Source organism: Lithobates pipiens, unplaced genomic scaffold (genome assembly GCF_037356315.1).
Source record: "Lithobates pipiens isolate NorthernLeopardFrog02 unplaced genomic scaffold, aLitPip1_a1.2 Scaffold_8, whole genome shotgun sequence".
Classification (NCBI taxonomy): domain Eukaryota; kingdom Metazoa; phylum Chordata; class Amphibia; order Anura; family Ranidae; genus Lithobates; species Lithobates pipiens.
The window spans coordinates 616,388,611-616,407,332 of NW_027507903.1; the positions used below are offsets into that span (position 1 = coordinate 616,388,611).

At 43.7% G+C, this 18,722-nt stretch overlaps 1 protein-coding gene across 1 annotated transcript in view; it reads left to right on the forward strand.

Moving 5' to 3' along the window:
• The window catches only part of DNAH2 (dynein axonemal heavy chain 2), a 328,965-nt gene that overhangs the window by 89,488 nt on the left and 220,755 nt on the right, over positions 1-18,722 (forward strand). Inside the window, exon 11 of the mRNA XM_077470685.1 lies at positions 7,048-7,253. Within this exon, the coding sequence (XP_077326811.1) occupies positions 7,048-7,253 (206 nt within the window). The remainder of the gene's footprint in view (positions 1-7,047; positions 7,254-18,722) is intronic.

Sequence of the window (18,722 nt, forward strand, 5' to 3'; positions counted from 1 at the left end):
ATAACTTAAAGCTTATCCAAACTCAAGAACAAAAATTGAATATATTGCAGCTCCTCTATTTGGATGTGGTGATTACATTAGGTTTCTTTTTTAAGGTTTATATCCTATTACGTTTACCTGGTAATCCTGACAATAACACATTTCCTGTCCTTGGTTGACAATGCTCACTCACTGCACTGTATGGCAGATCTGGGTTTTCACCCTAGGACAGGAAGTGTGTTGAGACTACAAAACACCTTCCCCAATCTTCCCCATACCATAATTGCAGGGGAGTTCTGTAGTTCACATGTCAGCATAGAGCAAGGCTGATAACATTGCATGAGATTTCATGGCAGCAGAGTGCACATGCAGCAGAGCTTGATTGGCTCCTAGTGCTGGATCTCCCTGTCCCAATATGAAATATAGGAGGCTTATACGAAAACATATTCAGGTGCACACATACATTTAATGCATTCTTTAATAAATGCATTACTGCACTGATTGGTGTTTCTTTACATCTGCCTGAAGTTCAGAACAGAAGTCTTTGCAGGTCTTGCATATAATGTAATTGGTGGCTGGGATTGTACCTCATGGTGTCTGCTTTCAGCTTGTAATGTTCATCATACAAGCCGAGAGCTTGCAACTTGTTCCCTTTAAATTACTGTCATTTAAGTAAAGCCCCACCCCACAGAACAGCGAGCGTCGTGCGGTTCGGGCCAACTTCCATTTGACTTTTGGATTAATATACCCTTCAAATAAATTTATGCGATATTAAGATTTACCCCCATTGCTCCATCATCTTTGGAATGTGGCCTTGTACCATTATGTAGAGACTGAACTCCTCGGTGAGTCATAATATCCTTATAATTTACAGCAGGAGGTCCATTATCCTGTATTTTCTTCTTCTTATTGATTTAAAAAGGGCTAACATCTTCTTACCCAGTGCTGTACAGTTTAAGGCATACATGAGGATTTGAAAAGAAGGTAATAACATTCACCACAGCAACACCTTAAGAGAGAACGCTGCCCAAAATGCTTAAAGCATACCCAAACCCGAGAACAAAATTGTAATATGTTATATCTCACCATTCCTTGGGTGTGGTGGCTGCATTCTTTTTTTCAGGACTTTTTCCCAACACTTGCTGTACACATTGTGAGGGGTTCATACCATTCCTGTGCTGAGTTCCTGTGTCTGTATACCTTCAGTACCCATTATGAAGGGTTCCCACCATCCCTGTGCTGAATTCTTGGGTCTGTACACCTGCTGTGCTCATTATGAGATTTTCCTACCATCCCTGTGCTGAGTTCCTATGTCTGCACATCTACTTTGCCCTTTGTGCGGGGTTCTCACCATCCCTTTGCTGAGTCCTCAGGTCTGCACACTTGCTGTACCCATTATGAAATGTTCCCACCATCCTTGTGCTGAGTTCCCAGGTCTGCACAACTTTTGTACCCATTATGAGGAGTTATCACCATCCCTGTACTGTGTTCCTGAGTCTGTACATCTGCTGTGTCCATTATGAAGGGTTCCCACATCCCAGTGCTGAGTTTCTGGGTCTACACCCCTTCTGTATCGATTATAAGGGCTTCCTACCATCCCTGTGCTCAGTTCCTTGATCTGCACACCTTCTGTGTCCTTTATGAAGGGTTCCCACCTTCCATGTGCTGAGTTCCCAGGTCTGCACAACTGCTTTGCCTTTACGAAGGGTTCCCACCATTCCTGTGCTGACTTCCCAGGTCTTTACACCTTCTGTACCCATTATGAGGGCTTCCCTCCATCCCTGTGCTGAGTTCCCAGGTCTGCACGCCTTCTGTACCCATTATGAGGACTTCCCTCCATCCCTGTGCTGAGTTCCCAGGTCTGCACGCCTTCTGTACCCATTATGAGGACTTCCCTCCATCCCTGTGCTGAGTTCCCAGGTCTGCACGCCTTCTGTACCCATTACGAGGGCTTCCCGCCACTGAGATCCAGGCCTGCACACTTGCAGCAAGAGGGATTAGGCATGGATATATATACAGAATATATACAAAGAGGGCAGCACTGGGAGAAGTCCAGGAGACATAAGTAAGAAGTGGTGACCAGAAAAGAAGGAGACCAAAAAGGACCTATAATAAAAAATCTCTAGAAAGAGAGAAATGTGCGATTTGAAGTAAGCCCAAGAGGAAGGAAGTAGAAGGTTTTCAGATTGGCTTTTACCTAGAGGTTAAACAAGACATAATAATGACGTAATAATAATAGTAATATTTATATTAATGTAGCACTAACCCCTGAAGAAGCTATTAGTTTTTGTTGAGCTTACCGTTACCTCACCTGTTCACTGTGTCCATCTTAGGGGTCCTGTTGTAGAGTGGATTAAAGAATGTTAGCTCCGACACTTAGTCCTTTTTCCAAAGATTTATTTGAAAGAACATGAAGTTTTGCAATAGAGGGATAGAGGGTTAAGGGGGATTCAAGTACCTTGTAATTGCGGGTTAGAGGTATTTCCTTGATCCAGAGGACAAAAAACGTCCACAGGCTGGATCTAGCAACCACTGGATGGGCCTCTCTCACTGACCTTGCAGCCGGTGAGATGCTCGAACAAAGTCTCTGCCACAGACTTGTTGATTCAAATGAATCGTTGTGCAATCCTCTGCCAGAGGAAAGCACAACCAGCAACTTGTTGTAAAGTTAAAGAGTTGTCACACATTACCAGTTTCTTTCAGCCGATCCGGCGATACTGTGTGATAGGTAGGGATGAGCTTCGAGTTCGAGTCGAACTCATGTTCTACTCGAACATTGCCTGTTCGCCTGTTCAGCGAACAGTGAACAATTTGGGCTGTTCGCAGCAAATTCGAAAAGCCGGAACACCCTATACAAGTCTATGGGAGAAATCTAAAGTGCTCATTTTAAAGGGTAATATGCAGGTTACTGTCCTAAAAAGTGTTTGGGGACCTGGGTCCTGCCCCAGGGGACATGGATCAATGCAAAAAAAAGTTTTAAAAACGGCAGTTTTTTCAGGAGCAGTGATTTTAATAATGATTAAAGTGAAACAATAAAAGTGTAATATTCTTTTAAATTTCGTAGCTGGGGGGTATCTATAGTATGCCTGTGAAGGGGCGCATGTTTCTGGTGCTTAGAACTGTCCCTGCACAAAGTGTCATTTGTGCAGGAAAAAAAGTCTTTTAAAATCACTTGCGGCTAAATTGTCGGGTCTCCGTAATACAGAGAACACTCAATGAGTGTTCTCTGTATTAGCCGACAATTCATTCATTCATTGATTAAAAAAAAAAAAAAAAAAAGCGTGGGGGTTCCCCTAAATTCAATTACCAGGCCCTTCAGGTCTGACATGGATATTAAGGGGAACCCCGTGTCAAATAAAAAAAAAAAAATTGACGTGGGGGTCCCCCCAAATATCCATACCAGACCCTTCAGGTCTGATATGGATATTAAGGGGAACCCCGCATCAAATTTTAAAAAAAATTGACGTGGGGGTCCCCCTAAAAATCCATATCAGACCCTTTATCCGAGCACGCAACCTGGCAGGCCGCAGGAAAAGAGGGGGGGACGAGAGAGCGGCCCCCCCTCCCTCCTGAACCGTACCAGGACACATACCCTCAACATTGGGAGGATGCTTTGGGGGTCTGTGACCCCTCAAAGCACCTTGTCCCCATGTTGATAAGGACAAGGGCCTCATACTCACAACCCTGGCCGTTGGTTGTGAGGGTCTGCGGGCGGGGGGCTTATCAGAATCTGGAAGCCCCCTTTAACAAGGGGACCCCCAGATCCCGGCCCCCCCCTGTTTGAAATGGTAAGGGGGTACAAAAGTACCCCTACCATTTCACAAAGAAAGTGTCAAAATGGTTAAATAAGACAAACACACTTTTGAAAAATTCCTTTATTAAAAATGAAAAAAATAAAAAAAAAATTCCAGCGGTGCTAATCCACTCTTGCTATCCAGCGACGGATCTCCGGGGTCCAGCGATGGATGATCATATCCAGCGACGGGGGATCTCTCAGTCCAGCGCTGTCCATACATCCTTCTTCTGTCTCCACTCCGGAGACACTGCAGAGAGCCCAGCGCTGGCGTTTCTTATATTAGGAGGGCGGGGCCACCCGTCACCTGACCCCGCCCCCTCTGACGCTGGTGAAGGGAGCCAGGGGTTCCCCAGTGACGTGTGGGTGACCCCGCCCCCTCTGATGTAACGGAAACCCGCTATCCCATAGGGATGAATGTATGGCCCGTATTTCATCCGCAAACGGATGGATGAAATACGGACATACCATCCGCATGTGTGAAAGGGGCCTTAAGCCGCGTACACACGATCAAACAATCCGGTGGAAAAGTCCGACGGACTTGTGTGTGGGCTCCGGCGGACTTTTTTTACCCAAAAGTCCGGCGAACTAAGAAAGTAGTTTTGCACATAAATGTGTCCGCCGGACTCGCATTTCGGCGGACAATACAGCCGTGTGTGTGCTAGTCCGGCGTACAATACGGCCGTGTATGTGCTAGTCCGCCGTACTTTTGAAATTAACAGATTTTTCCCGCCTGGAGAAAAGTCAGCTCATTTTGAGCGCGGCTCCAGGTGGCCGGGACCAGTGAAGGAGGTGTTGCTTGCCCCGTCACCTCTTATGGAGTTAAAGGGGAAGCCCTACGCTGAAAAAACGGCGTGGGGGTCCCCCTCTGGGTCCATATCAGACCTTTATCTGAGCACGCTACCCGGCCGGCCAGGAAAGGGGGTGGGGATGAGTGAGCGGTCCCCCTCCTGAGCCGTACCAGGCCGCGTGCCCTCAACATGGGGGGGTGCCTTGGGGAAGGGGGGGACGCGCGGCCCCCCCATCCCAAAGCACCTTGTCCCCATGTTGATGAGGACAAGGGCCTCTTCCCGACAACCCTGGCTGTTGGTTGTCGGGGTCTGCGGGCAGGGGGCTTATCGGAATCCGTGAGCCCCCTTTAATAAGGGGGCCCCCGGATCCCGGCCCCCCCACCCTATGTGAATGAGTATGGGGTACAATGTACCCCTACCCATTCACCTGTGAAAAAAATGTAAAAAAAACATAACACACAAGGGTTAAAATAGTTTATTGCACAGCTTCGGGGGTCTTCTTCTGTCTTCGGGGGTCTTCTCGCCGGACTCCTCCGCTATCTTCTGCTAGCTCTTTTACTAGCGGAGGAGCCCGGCTTTCTTCTTCGCCGCCGCCCTCTTCTTCCAACTTCAGGCCCGTTGTCAAAAAGAACAATCCACTTCCTGAAGGCGTTAATGACGAAACGTACATCGAAGCGGTACCTGGTCACGCTCTTGACGCCATATTCGGTTACCTGGTTGTTGGCTCGACAGCTTGGAACGCACGCCATATCAACAGTACGGAGGAGATACATTGTACCTATCGGATTGTTCTTTTTGAAGGCGAGCAGCCCCAGTGCCGGGTCGGGCACATGACAATGTAAGGAGCCATTTGGCTGTGTGTTTTATATTTTTTTTTTATAAAAATCAGTATCATGCTATGGATTTTTTGTGCTCTTTCTCTATATACCGCCTGAGATCCTGAAGGGGGACGTACTACTACTCTATGTATCCATGTCAACACTCATGTAAACAGGCTTTTACCTGTACAGGCGTTGTTTGACTTACTTTTTAATTAAAGTGGTCAAACAAATCTGGTAAGCAGATTGTATTTGCATCTCACGATTGGGTGTCGGTGTTCCTCGGTGGAGGTATATGCAAGCTTTCTGGATTTACTTTTTTATCACAGCCTACAAGATTTTCTGCACTTGGTGGACTTGGGATCACTTATCAAAGAAGCTGGAGTGGCATATCTATGGGACTTTTTATGATTGAATTATAACTAATTTGTGAAGAGATTTTTTATTGTCACTGGATCACGAGTGGGAACTTATTATCGGTGTCACATATATTGGTTATCAACTTTGATTGTTGAGTTTTTTTGTGTAATTTGAGATAATTTATATTAGCACATTAATTAAGAACGCCCCAAAATTATTACTGGTTAAGCCAGTAAACGTCCGGGCCCATCTGAGGTTTGCTAGAGATGGTCCAGAAGAGGATTGGGAGAATGTCATATGGTCAGATAAAACCAAAGTAGAACTGTTTGGTAGAAACACAACTCGTCGTGTTTGGAGGAGAGAGAATGCTGAGTTGCAATCAAAGAACACCATACCTACTGTGAAGCATGGAGATGACAACATCATGCTTTGTGGCTGTTTCTCTGCAAAGGGAACAGGACGACTGATCCATGTACATGAAAGAATGAATGGGGCCATGTATCATGAGACTATGAGTGCAAACCTCCTCCCATCAGCAAGGGCATTGAAGATGAAATGTGGCTGGGTCTTTCAGCATGACAATGGTCCCAAACACTGTGCCCAGGCAATCAAGTAGTAGCTTCGTAAGAAGCATTTCAAGATCCTGGAGTGGCCTAGCCAATCTCCAGATCTCAACCCCATAAAAAACCTTTGGAGGGAGTTGAAAGTCTGTGTTGCCCAGCGACAGCCCCAAAACATCATTGCTCTAGAGGAGATCTGCATGGATGAATGGGCCAACATACCAGCAACAGTGTGTGACAACCTTGTGAAGGCTTACAGAAAACGTTTGACCTCTGTCATTGCCAACAAAGAATATATAACAAAGTATTGAGAGGAACTTTTGATATTGACAAAATACTTATTTTCCACCATAATTTGCAAATAAATTCTTTCAAAAATGAGACAATGTGATTGTCTGGATTTGTTTCCACATTTTGTCTCTCATAGTTGAGGTATACCTATGATGACAATTACAGGCCTCTCTCATCTTTTTAAGTGGGAGAACTTGCACAATTGGTGGCTGACTAAATACTTTTTTGTTCCACTGTAGCTTTAGTTATATAGGTAGTTTACATTCTGATGGAAGTTTTTTCAAAGATGTAATGCCAGGGTAACTGGATTGACCCATTTGCTTAACACTCATGGAACAGTGTTTTTTCACATGTTTGTTAAAATTCTAACTTATATTTTTGCATTGTTTGTGTATGCATTATTTTAAAATGACCATTGCATTACATGACAAGATTGTCTTCACTTTGCTTTCTAGGTGTGTCTGTGTCAGCAACAGTTTGGACGATGGGAGGATGGACAGCAGACTCCTCTCCCCTGCTTTCCTGGGCAGAGTGGTCCCCAGATTATTAGTAGATTGCTGGAGATTGAAGACACCTTCCAGAAGAACCTTCTCATTCTCAAAGCGGTGAAGAAGACCATACTGGATGTGAAAAATACCACCTGGCATGACAACTATAACAGGTGGCTATAATGCTCTATAAGTCTTTCATCCAACAGATCATTCCTATCACTCCACAGACCCCGTCTACATTTTTATCTTCCCATCATAAGTTATTTTAAAAGCCCCATGGAACATGGCCACTCTTAACCTTTGAAAGGGGGAAAGAGGTGTTTCTCTGCTGCTAATTGGTTAGGTTGCAACATAACCCCAAAGCAGGTTTGGGGACAGACCGGACTGTCCACTAATGCCGTGTACACACAACCGGACTTTCCGGCAGACTAGGTCAGATGGTCTTCCTGACGGACTTTTGGCGGAGTTCCGATGGACTTTCCAAATGAGCGGACTTGGCCACACACAAACGGACTAAGTCCCTTCGAAAGTCTGTTAGTTTTGAATGTGATGACGTAAACGGGACTAAACAAGGAAGTTCAATAGCCAGTAGCCAATAGCTGCCCTCGCATCGTATTTGGTCCGTTGGACTAGCACACAGACGAACGGTTTTCCCGATTTTAATCCGTCGGATAGATTTAAAATATGTTCTATTTCTAGGTCCGTCTGATTTTTATTTTTTTCTAAAAAAGATCAGATTAGCCCACACACGATCGGATTGTCCAACGGACTAATCCCGTCAGACCTAGTCTGCCTGAAAGTCAGGTCGTGTGTACGCGGCATAAGTTTCACTCCATGTTGATCTTAGTAAGACACCTGTCTGTCTTTGGCTGGTATTAGCCTTGCTATGTTCTCAGGCAAAAAAAAAGAGCTGTAATATACTTCCCATGGCACAGCAAGTCAGTATAGAATAACGGATATGCTTGGGTTTGTTGTTTTTATTACCATGATGGGGTTTTTAAACTCATTACAATATACATGATTAGCCCTAACATAATGAGCACAGACAGGTAAAGCGATCAACACTGATTATCTTGTTACATTGGAATTTTAAAGTGGGCTGGATATATTTAGCAGTGATTTATTAAGTGGACATGTTGTGCCTGCAGTTGAAAAAATGGGCAAGTGTAAGGATCTGAGGGACTTCGACAAAGACCCAATTGTAATGTCTAGACAACCAGGTCAGAGCAACTCCAAAACTTCAGCTCTTGTGCGATGTCCCCGGTCAGTAGTGGTCAGGAACAATCAAAAGTGGTCCAAGGAAGGAAACCTGGGGACAGGGTCATGGGTGGCCAGGGCTCATTGATGCATGTGGGGAGTGAAGGCTGGACTGTGTAGTCCAATCCAATAGAAGAGCTACTGTAATAAGTTAATGTTGGTTCCAATAGAAAGGTGTCAGAACACACAGTGCATTGCAGTTTGTTTATGGGGCTGCGTACCTGCAAACTGGTCAGGGTGCCCATGCTGACCCGTGTCTACCGCCACAAGTGTCTACCATGAGCATCAGGACTGGATTACAGAGAAATGGACGAAGATGGCCTGGTCTGATGTATCACATTTTCTTTCACATCAGCATTATTGTTATTATTATTTTTTACTAGTAATGGCAGTGATCTGTGATTTTTAGCGGTACTGTGACATTGCGACAGACAGAACGGACTCTTTTCACACATTTTTGGGACCATTGACATTTATACAGCGATCAGGGCTGATCAGGGCTATAAAAATGCACTGATTTACTGTGTAAATATCACTGGTGGGGAAGGAGTTAACCCTAGGGGGCAATCAAGGGGTTAAATGTGTGTTCCTACAGTGTTTTCTAACTGTATGGGGATAGGACTAACTGGGTGAGGAGACCTATCATTGTTCCTACTTAGGAATAAACGATAGGTCTCCTCTCCCCTGACAGAACAAATCCAAGTGCTGGCTCAAGTGCACGCGATTGCAACCACCTGCCACACGCATCAGTTCTCCCGCCTCTGGCGGCTCTAAACGGGAAGAGTGCCCCCATAAGGGGTTTCACCCAGGAGAGCCATTGTGCCGCAGTATATCTGCATTAGCTGGTTAAGTGAGTGGTCATATTTTTATGTTGGGTGGTCTTAATCGGTGATCTGATCGGTATATAAGGAGATGGACTCAAATATGTAAGCAATGTTTCTGCTTATTGATCAGCTGTGTAGAAAGCTTCAGTCAAAACATAAAATTTTCTTTTCAGAAGCACTTTATTTATTTGCTTCTGTGCAGTTAATTTTTGCTAATGTTAATGTCCACCATATTATATACAGTGGTGTGAAAAAGTGTTTGCCCCCTTCCTCATTTCCTGTTCCTTTGCATGTTTTTCACACTTAAGTGTTTCGGAACATCAAACCAATTTAAACAATAGTCAAGGACAACACAAGTAAACACAAAATGCAATTTGTAAATGAAGGTGTTTATTATTAAAGGTGAAAAAAAATCCAAACCATCATGGCCCTGTGTGAAAAAGTGATTGCCCCCTAAACCTAATAACTGGTTGGGCCACCCTTAGCAGCAACAACTGCAACCAAGCGTTTGCGATAACGTGCAATGAGGCTTTTACAGCGTCCTGGAGGAATTTTGACCCACTCATCTTTGCAGAATTGTCCTAATTCAGTTACATTAGAGGGTTTTCGAGCATGAACGGCCTTTTTAAGGTCATACCACAACATCTCAATAGGATTCAGGTCAGGACTTTGGCTAGGCCACTCCAAAGTCTTCATTTTGTTTTTCTTCAGCCATTCGGTGGTGGACTTGCTGGTGTGTTTAGGATCATTGTTCTGCTGCAGAACCCAAGTTCGTTTCAGCTTGAGTACACGAACAGATGGTCGGACATTCTCCTTCAGGATCTCTTGGTAGACAGCAGAATTCATAGTTCCTTTTATCACGGCAAGTCTTCCAGGTCCTGAAGCAGCAAAACAGCCCCAGACCATCACACTACCACCACCATATTTTACTGTTGGTATAATGTTCTTTTTATGAAATGCAGTGTTCCTTCTACGCCAGATATACTTGGACACACACCTTCCAAAGAGTTCCACTTTTGTCTCATCGGTCCACAGAATGTTGTCCCAAAAGTCTTGGGGATCATCAAGATGTGTTGTGGAGAAATTGAGACGAGCTTTGATGTTCTTTTTGCTCAGCAGTGGTTTTCTCCTTGGAACTCTGCCATGCAGGCCATTTTTGCCCAGTCTTTTCCTGATGGTGGAGGCATGAACGCTGACCTTAACTGAGGCAAGTGAGGCCTGCAGTTCCTTGGACGTTGTTGTGGGGTCTTTTGTGACCTCTTGGATGAGTCGTCGCTGCGCTCTTGGGGTAATTTTGGGCGGCCGGCCACTCCTGGGAAGGTTCACCACTGTTCCATGTCTTCGCCATTTGTGGATAATGGCTCTCACTGTGGTTCGCTGGATTCCCAAAGCTTTGGAAATGGCTTTATAACCCTTTCCAGACTGATAGATCTCAATTACTTTCTTTCTCAATTGTTCCTGAATTTCTTTGGGTCTCGGCATGATGTGTAGCTTTTAAGGATATTCTGGTGGACCTTACTGTGTCAAGCAGCTCCTATTTAAGTGATGCCTTGATTGTGAACAGGTGTGGCAATAATCAGGCCTGGGTGTGGCTAAAGAAATTGAACTCAGGTGTGGACAACCACAGTTATAGTATGTTTTAACAAGGGGGGCAATCACTTTTTCACACAGGGCCATGATGGTTTGGATTTTTTTTCACCTTTAATAATAAACACCTTCATTTACAAATTGCATTTTGTGTTTACTTGTGTTGTCCTTGACTAATGTTTAAATTGGTTTGATGTTCCGAAACACTTAAGTGTGACAAACATGCAAAGGAACAGGAAATGAGGAAGGGGGCAAACACTTTTTCACACCACTGTAGTTGTGTGGACCCTTGAAGCTTCCCTGTCATTAAAGTCCCCCTTTGCAACTGAGTACCCATCAGAGTCCCCCTTACCACTGTAAGACTTATAGCAAGGCTGTAGCAGCATGACGGGAGCTGCTACGGCAGGTCTGGACTTTCAAAAAGGTTATAAAATGATTTGCATTTTAATGAGTGAAATAAGTATTTGACTCCTTCACAAAACATGCCTTAGTACTTGGTGGCAAAGCCCTTGTTGGCAATCACAGAGGTCAGACGTTTCATGTAGTTGGCCACCAGGTTTACACACATCTCATGAGGTTCATTGTCCCACTTCTCTTTGTCTTTGATCCTCTCCAAGTCTTTAACATTTCGAAGCTGACATTTGGTAAATCAAACATTCAGCTTCCTACACATATTTTTTATGGGATTAAGGTCTGGAGCCTGGCTTCTTCTTGAGCCACTCCTTTGTTGCCTTGGCCGTGCGTTTTGGGTCATTGTCATGCTGGAATACCCATCCATGACCCATTTTCAATGCCCTGGCTAAGGGAAGGAGATTCTCACCCAAGATTTGATGGTACATGGCCCCATCCATCGTCCCTTTGATGTGGTAAAGTTGTCCTGTCTACTTAGCAGAAAAAAACCCCCAAAGCATAATGTTTCCACCTCCATGTTTGATGGTGGGGATGGTGTTCTTTGGGTCATAGGCAGCATTCCTCCTCCTCCAAACACGGCGAGTTGAGTTAATGTCAAAGAACTTGATTTTGGTCTCATCTGATCACAACACTTTCACCCAGTTGTCCTCTGAATCATTCAAATGTTCATTACCAAACTTCAGATGGGCCTGTACATGTGCTTGTACTTGAGCAGGGGGACCTTGCGGGCGCTGCAGGATTTCAGTCCTTCACAGCGTAGTGTGTTACCAATTGTTTTCTTGGTGACTATGGTCCCAGCTGCATTGAGATCATTGACAAGATTCTCCCATGTAGTTCTGGACTGATTCTTCACCATTCTCGTGATCATTGAAACTCCACAAAGTGAGATCTTGCATGGAGCCCCAGCCCGAGGGAGATTGACAGTTATTTTGTGTTTCTTCCATTTGCTAATAATTGCACCAACTGTTGTCTCCCTCTCACCAAGCTGCTGGGCGATGGTCTTGTAGTTCCTTCCAGCCTTGTGTAGGCTTACAATACCGTCCCTGACATCCTTGGACAGCTCTTTGGCCTTGGCCATGGTGGAGAGATTGGAATCGGATTGATTGATTGCTTCTGGACAGGTGTCTTTTATACAGGTAACAAGCTGAGTTTAGGAGCACTCCCTTTAAGCCTTTAGAGTGCTTCTAATCTCAGCTCGTTACCTGTATAGAAGACACCTGGGAGCCAGAAATCTTGTGAATTGATAGGAAATCAAATACTTTTTTCACTCATTAAAATGCAAATCCATTTGTAACTTTTTTTAAATGCTTTTTTCTGGATATTTTTGTTGGTATTCTGTCACTAACTGTTAAAATAAGCCTACCATTTAAATTATAGACTGATCATTTCTTTGTCAGTGGGCAAACGTACAAAATCAGCACAGGATCAAATACTTTTTTCTCTCACTTTCCAGGAAAATACAGTTGCAGAATATTTTGGGTATCACAAACAACATGTATTGTCCTACAGAGAATCCCCATAATGTGAAACGTGATGAAACAATGTCTACATTAGGCGAACAATACACTCGTTTACTGAAATTTTCTGCAATTTCATCTCTATTATTCAGCCTCTTATTATTGTACAATAATTCCACACAAATCTCAGTATTTCATTGGAAAACCACTTCCTCCAACTACTTTATGCAACTCTTCAAATATCCAACTATTTTTCCCAAATCCCCCCTGCGGCTTAGTACAACTTGCCACTGTTGTTCAGCAAAGTACTTCTTTATTTCTCGAAACTGTCATCTACTGATAATCACTTACTTTCTCCCGCCACTCATCCTCCACTTACTTTGCTTTGCATTGCTCTAGAACTCTCCCAAGCTACTCTACAGTTCTTGCCCTTTTTTGAAATGCTCCAGTGTTACTCAAAAGCTCTCCCTAGCTACCCAACTTTTCTCTGCCACTCGAGTGCCCCCAGCTATTCAAAAATGCTCAAATGGTACTCCAAACCTCCCAACTCTCCCCATGTATTCATATTCCTGTAGTAGCAAATCAACCACCCCTTTATACATTCTCACCGTTTTAACATATTGACTTCTCCCACAACTTTCTGCTGTTACTCAAAAATGAGGATGAGCTCAGGCATCTTCCAAACTTGAACCAAACTCCAAACTTTCACTCTTTTTTTACTCCCATTAGTGGTGGGCTGGGTCATTCCCACTTCGAAATCCGCCTGTCTTTTTATGTCTCATTGGAGTGAAAAGTGTGAATTTGGCTAGAAATGGGATCAGAGGATGCCAGGCTCATATTAAAAGTGATCCATAGCTACCCACAAGCTTCAAGAACTCTCAAATGTTACTCAAAAGAAGCCTAATCTCTAAAACTCTTACTCAAATGCCTGCCATAGCAAATCGGCTGCTTTCTACAGCTCTCTACTTATGGACTTCTCCCACAACAGTGGCAGAACAACCAATTTCTTCTGCTGGAGGTCGTTTGAGTAACTGGAAGGCTGTGTGTGTGTGCTCATCATCCATCATGTTCTTCTGCATCGCCAGATCCACCACCTGCAGCCAGGGCTGAACTGGGACAGAAATTTGGCCCTGGACTTCATCCCACTTACAATTTGAGTGTCCCATCAGCACCCCCTTACATCAGAGTGTCCCGTCAGCAACCCCTTACATCAGAGTGTCCCGTCAGCACCCCCTTACATCAGAGTGTAATGTCAGCACCCCCTTACATCAGAGTGTCCCGTCAGCACCCCCTTACATCAGAGAGTCCCATCACCAGCCCCTTACATCAGAGTGTCCCATCAGCACCTCTTTACATCAGAGTGTCCCATCACCAGCCCCCTTACATCAGAGTGGCCCACTGAGCCATCGACCCACCGGGAAACTCCCGGTAGTCCCAATGGCCAGTACATGCCTGCCTGCAGCCTCGTCAGGGGACTGTCCTCCAGTGCTCAGGTGTTTGTTCAGGGCCGTGTTCAAGGGTGGAGGGTATTCCGCCGTTCAGAGGGCTGCCTGTAAGCCGATGCAGAATTCACATACTTATATAGTTGTCTCAGGTCAGGATATGGCTTGTCAATGACTGGGCATGGGAGCCATAGGTTGTTGCATTCCATGCACATGCAAAACCATGCAAAGATCACATTTATTATAATTATTACATAATCTATAGTTTGCTTTGATGAATGGGAACACCATTTTACATTTTAGATGGCTGCCCGGGACCAGAGAAAAGAGCCCTGGGACTGATGGAAAGAGCCCTAGGACCAAAGGAAAGGGCCTCAGGACCAGTGGGTTAGGTCATGGTTTCTTGCACCTGGGCCCTAAAAGTTCTGGTTAAACCTCTGACCCACAACATGCTGCTGTTATTCAAAGTTGAGTAACAGTCACCCCATAAATCTTCCCACATACAACGGTTACTAAAAAGATTTTTTTTCAGCTACTTAGCAACACTCTTTTGTCATTATTACTCAAAAACGATTCCCAGACACTCAACAATTCTCTCCAATTGCTCAAAAACTCTGCCTGCTGCTACCCAAAAATGTTCCTTCGCTACTCAGAAATATACTGAAGCTCCAAATGATTTTTACTATTATGCTCAACACCTCCCTGCTGTAAACCAAAAACACTTCCAAGCTAATCAACATCTGTTCCCATGTGTTCAATAATTCATGCTAAATAAAACTGCAATGGCTCAGCAACTTTTCCTGGCTAATCAAGGCAACTGCTGAAGTAATGAACACAGCTTACTCTGCTACGTAAGATATCCCTGTCCATGTAGTCAAGACATTTCAAATTTATTTGCTGAAATCTTCTCAAAAAAGCTTTCTTGTGTTTTTTCTATGCAGTCCATCCCCAGCGCTCTTTTCCTAAATGCTCCAGATCTCCAACACCAGTCATTGCATCTCATATCTAATACTTAAAACTTTAGTCCACTACTCATCCATTCTCCAACAACCATGTATGCGAAGGTTCTCATTTATTCGACACACAATATATAGTATTAGGAAATCACACTCAACTTGACTTGTTCTGTATTGTTGAAGGTGTTTTATACCGTACTAGCCTCTTCTTAAGTTCCTAGAGTGTCAGGATGATACCTCAGCACATACTATATATTCACACCCTATGACACCTTACTCCAATCGATATGGAATATGGAAATGTTGAAGAAGTAGCTGACCCCATGCCAGTGTTGATGTGGCAAACCCTCCTGCAGAGCTATTGTGTTCTCCTGGCAGAGGGGCGCAGCCATCCCTGCCAGGACTACACAGTGATTATTGTTAGCTATAGCTGCTGGAAATAATCACATGCTAAAAATCCGACATGCTGGCTGTACCCAAGTTGATCGATTGATACAGCCTGCCCATAGATGGTTCGAATCCCAGCTGAGATTCGAACCGTCTATGGACAGCTTTATGCATAGCTTCGACCGAAACGTGTTAGCAGGTTACTACTGTATCCTACCATGTAGCCAATAAAAAATTGATGCACTGGATGTTACCAAGTAGCTGGTTTAATTATATTAGAAGATGTCTGTTGGGATTCCTGAATGCCAGCTGCCCGGACCTTTACCCTTCAGGCTTATAATTTAGTATTCATTTCAGTTGCCTGCAGCATTTTGATTATTGCCAGTGCAGATTACCTAGAGGCTTCTACTTAAAAAATATTATAGCGTGAAATCTGAATCTTGTTGAAAGGTTCAGTGGGCACTTAGAGTATGTATCTCAGGGTAGCACTAACAGTGGGGATCAAAAGTTTGGGCACCCCCAGGTAAAAATGTGTATTAATGTGCATAACGAAGCCAAGGAAAGATGGAAAAATCTCCAAATGGCATCAAATTACAGATTAGACATTCTTATAATATGTCAAAAAAAAGTTAGATTTTATTTCCATCATTTACACTTTCAAAATGACAGAAAACAAAAAAATGGCGTCTGCAAAAGTTTGGGCACCCCACTCTTGTACTGCCCCTTTGGCAAGTATCACAGCTTGTAAAAGCTTTTTGTAGCCAGCCAAGAGTCTTTCAATTCTTGTTTGAGGTATCTTTGTCCATTCTTCCTTACAAAAGTGTTCTAGTTCTTTGAGATTTCTGGGCTGTCTGTCACGCACTGCTCTGTTAAGGTCTATCGATAGATTTTCAATAATGTTGAGGTCAGGAGATTGTGAAGGCCATGGCAAAACCTTCAGTTTACACCTCTTGATGTAATCCCCCGTGGATTTTGAGGTGTGTTTAGGATCATTATCCATTTGTAGAAGCCATCCTCTCTTTAACTTCAGCTTTTTCACAGATGGCATCAAGTTACCATCCAAAATTTGCTGAAATTTTATTGAATCCATTTTTCCTTCTACTCATGAAATGTTCCCTGTGCCACTGGCTGCATTACAACCCCAAAGCATGATTGATCCACCCCCATGCTTAACAGTTGGACAGAGGTTCTTTTCATTAAATTCTGTGCCCTTTCTTCTCCAAACGTACCTTTGCTCATTCCAGCCAAAAAGTTCTATTTTAACCTCATCGGTTCACAGAACTTGTTTCCAAAATGCCTCAGGCTTGTCTATATGTTCATTTGCAAAGTTCAAACGTTGATTTTTGTGGTGAGGACATAGAAGAGGTTTTCTTCTGATGACTCTTCCATGAAGACCATATTTGTACAAGTATATCTTTATAGTGGAATAGTGTACCACAACTCCAGTGTCTGCCAGATCTTTATGGAGGGATCGTGCAGTCAAACGTGGGTTTTGAATTGCTTTTCTCACAATCCTGCGAGCTGTTCTGTCTGATATTTTTCTTGGTCTTCCAGATCTTGCTTTAACTTCCACTGTTCCTGATGACTGCTTTTTCTTAATTACATTGCGAACAGAGGATATTGACATCTGAAAATGCTTTGCTATCTTCTTATAGCCTTCTCCAGCTTTGTGAGCGTCAGCTATTTTCAGTTTCAGTTTTCTAGACAACTGCTTAGAAGAACCCATGGTGCTGATTGTTGGGGCAAGGTCAGATGAGTCTGGCCATTTAAAACCTTTGAGATTGACATCACCTGGTCTTCCCAGACGATGATTGAGAACAATCCATGACACTGGCAGGTCTCAGCTTTGCAAAGGGGGCAGTGCATGCTATAAATTCTGCAGGGTGTCCAAACTTTTGCAGACGCCATTTTTTTGTTTTCTGTAATTTTGAAAGTGTAAATGATGGAAATAAAATCTAACTTTTTTACATATTATAAGAATGTCTAATCTGTAATTTAATGGCATTTGGAGATTTTTCCATCTTTCCTTGGCTTCGTTGTGCACATTAACTGGTTCCCGACCAGCGCACGCCGATGCACGTTGGCAGAATGGCACGGGCAGGCATATTGGCGTACAGGTACGTCCAATCTTTAATGCCGCCCTGCCATCGCGACATACCCGCGATCGTCTCACGGGGCAGCTGAACGAGGAAATGCCGTTGTAAACAGCATTTCCCCGTTCTGCCTAGCAACTAGTGACGCTGATCTCTGCTTCATGTGATTGGAGCAGAGATCAGTGTTCACTAAATTAAAGCCCAGCCCACAACAGTTAGTAACACACCCCTAGGAACACTTAACCCCTACACTGCCACCCAATAGTTAACCCCTTCACTGCCAGTGTCATTTACACAGGAATCACTGCATTTATATAGCAGTGATTGCTTTATAAATGACAATGGTCCCGAAAATGTGTCAAAAATGTCCGATGTGCCCGCCATAATGTCGCAGTCACAATAAAAATCGCTGATCGCCGCCATTACTAGTAAAAAAAAAAATTCATAAAAATGCCATAAAACTATCCCCTATTTTGTAAACGCTATAACTTTTGCGCAAACCAATCAATAATCGCTTATTGCGATTTTTTTTTTTACCAAAAATATGTAGAAGAATCTGTATCGGCCTAAACTGAGGGAAAAAAATGTTTTTTTTATATATATTTTTGGGGGATATTTATTATAGCAAAAAGTAAAAAAGAATGTGTTTTTTTCAAAATTGTCACTCTATTTTTGTTTATAGCGCAAAAAATAAAAACCGCAGAGGTGATCAAATACCACCAAAAGAAAGCTCAATTTTGTTTGGGAGCCACGTCGAACGACCGCGCAATTGTCAGTTAAAGCGACGCAGTGCCGAATCGCAAAAAGTGGTCTGGTCTTTGACCAGCAAAATGTTCCGGGGCTGAAGTGGTTAATACACATTTTTACCTGGGGTGCCCAAACTTTCGATCCCCACTGTATTATTGGTGACATGTAAGGGATTAATTTACTAATGGCAAATAAACTGTGCTCTTTGCAAAGTGCAGTGGCTCCAGAGCTTAGTAAATAAGATGAAGAGCGGCTGACTTCCATCATCCAATCGTGTGCAAGCAAAAATGCATTTTTTTAAATTTTCCTTGCATGTGATTGGGTATTCTTTGCAAAGTGAATGTAGAACCCTCCTAGGTAGATGCTAGAAGAGAGTATCGTTTTTGATCTTTCTGCTTAACAGGAAGATGGTCAGATAAAACTTAGAGTGCTCTCTGCCTACCAGGGAGCAGGATCTATTGGTTAGGACTGCTCATTG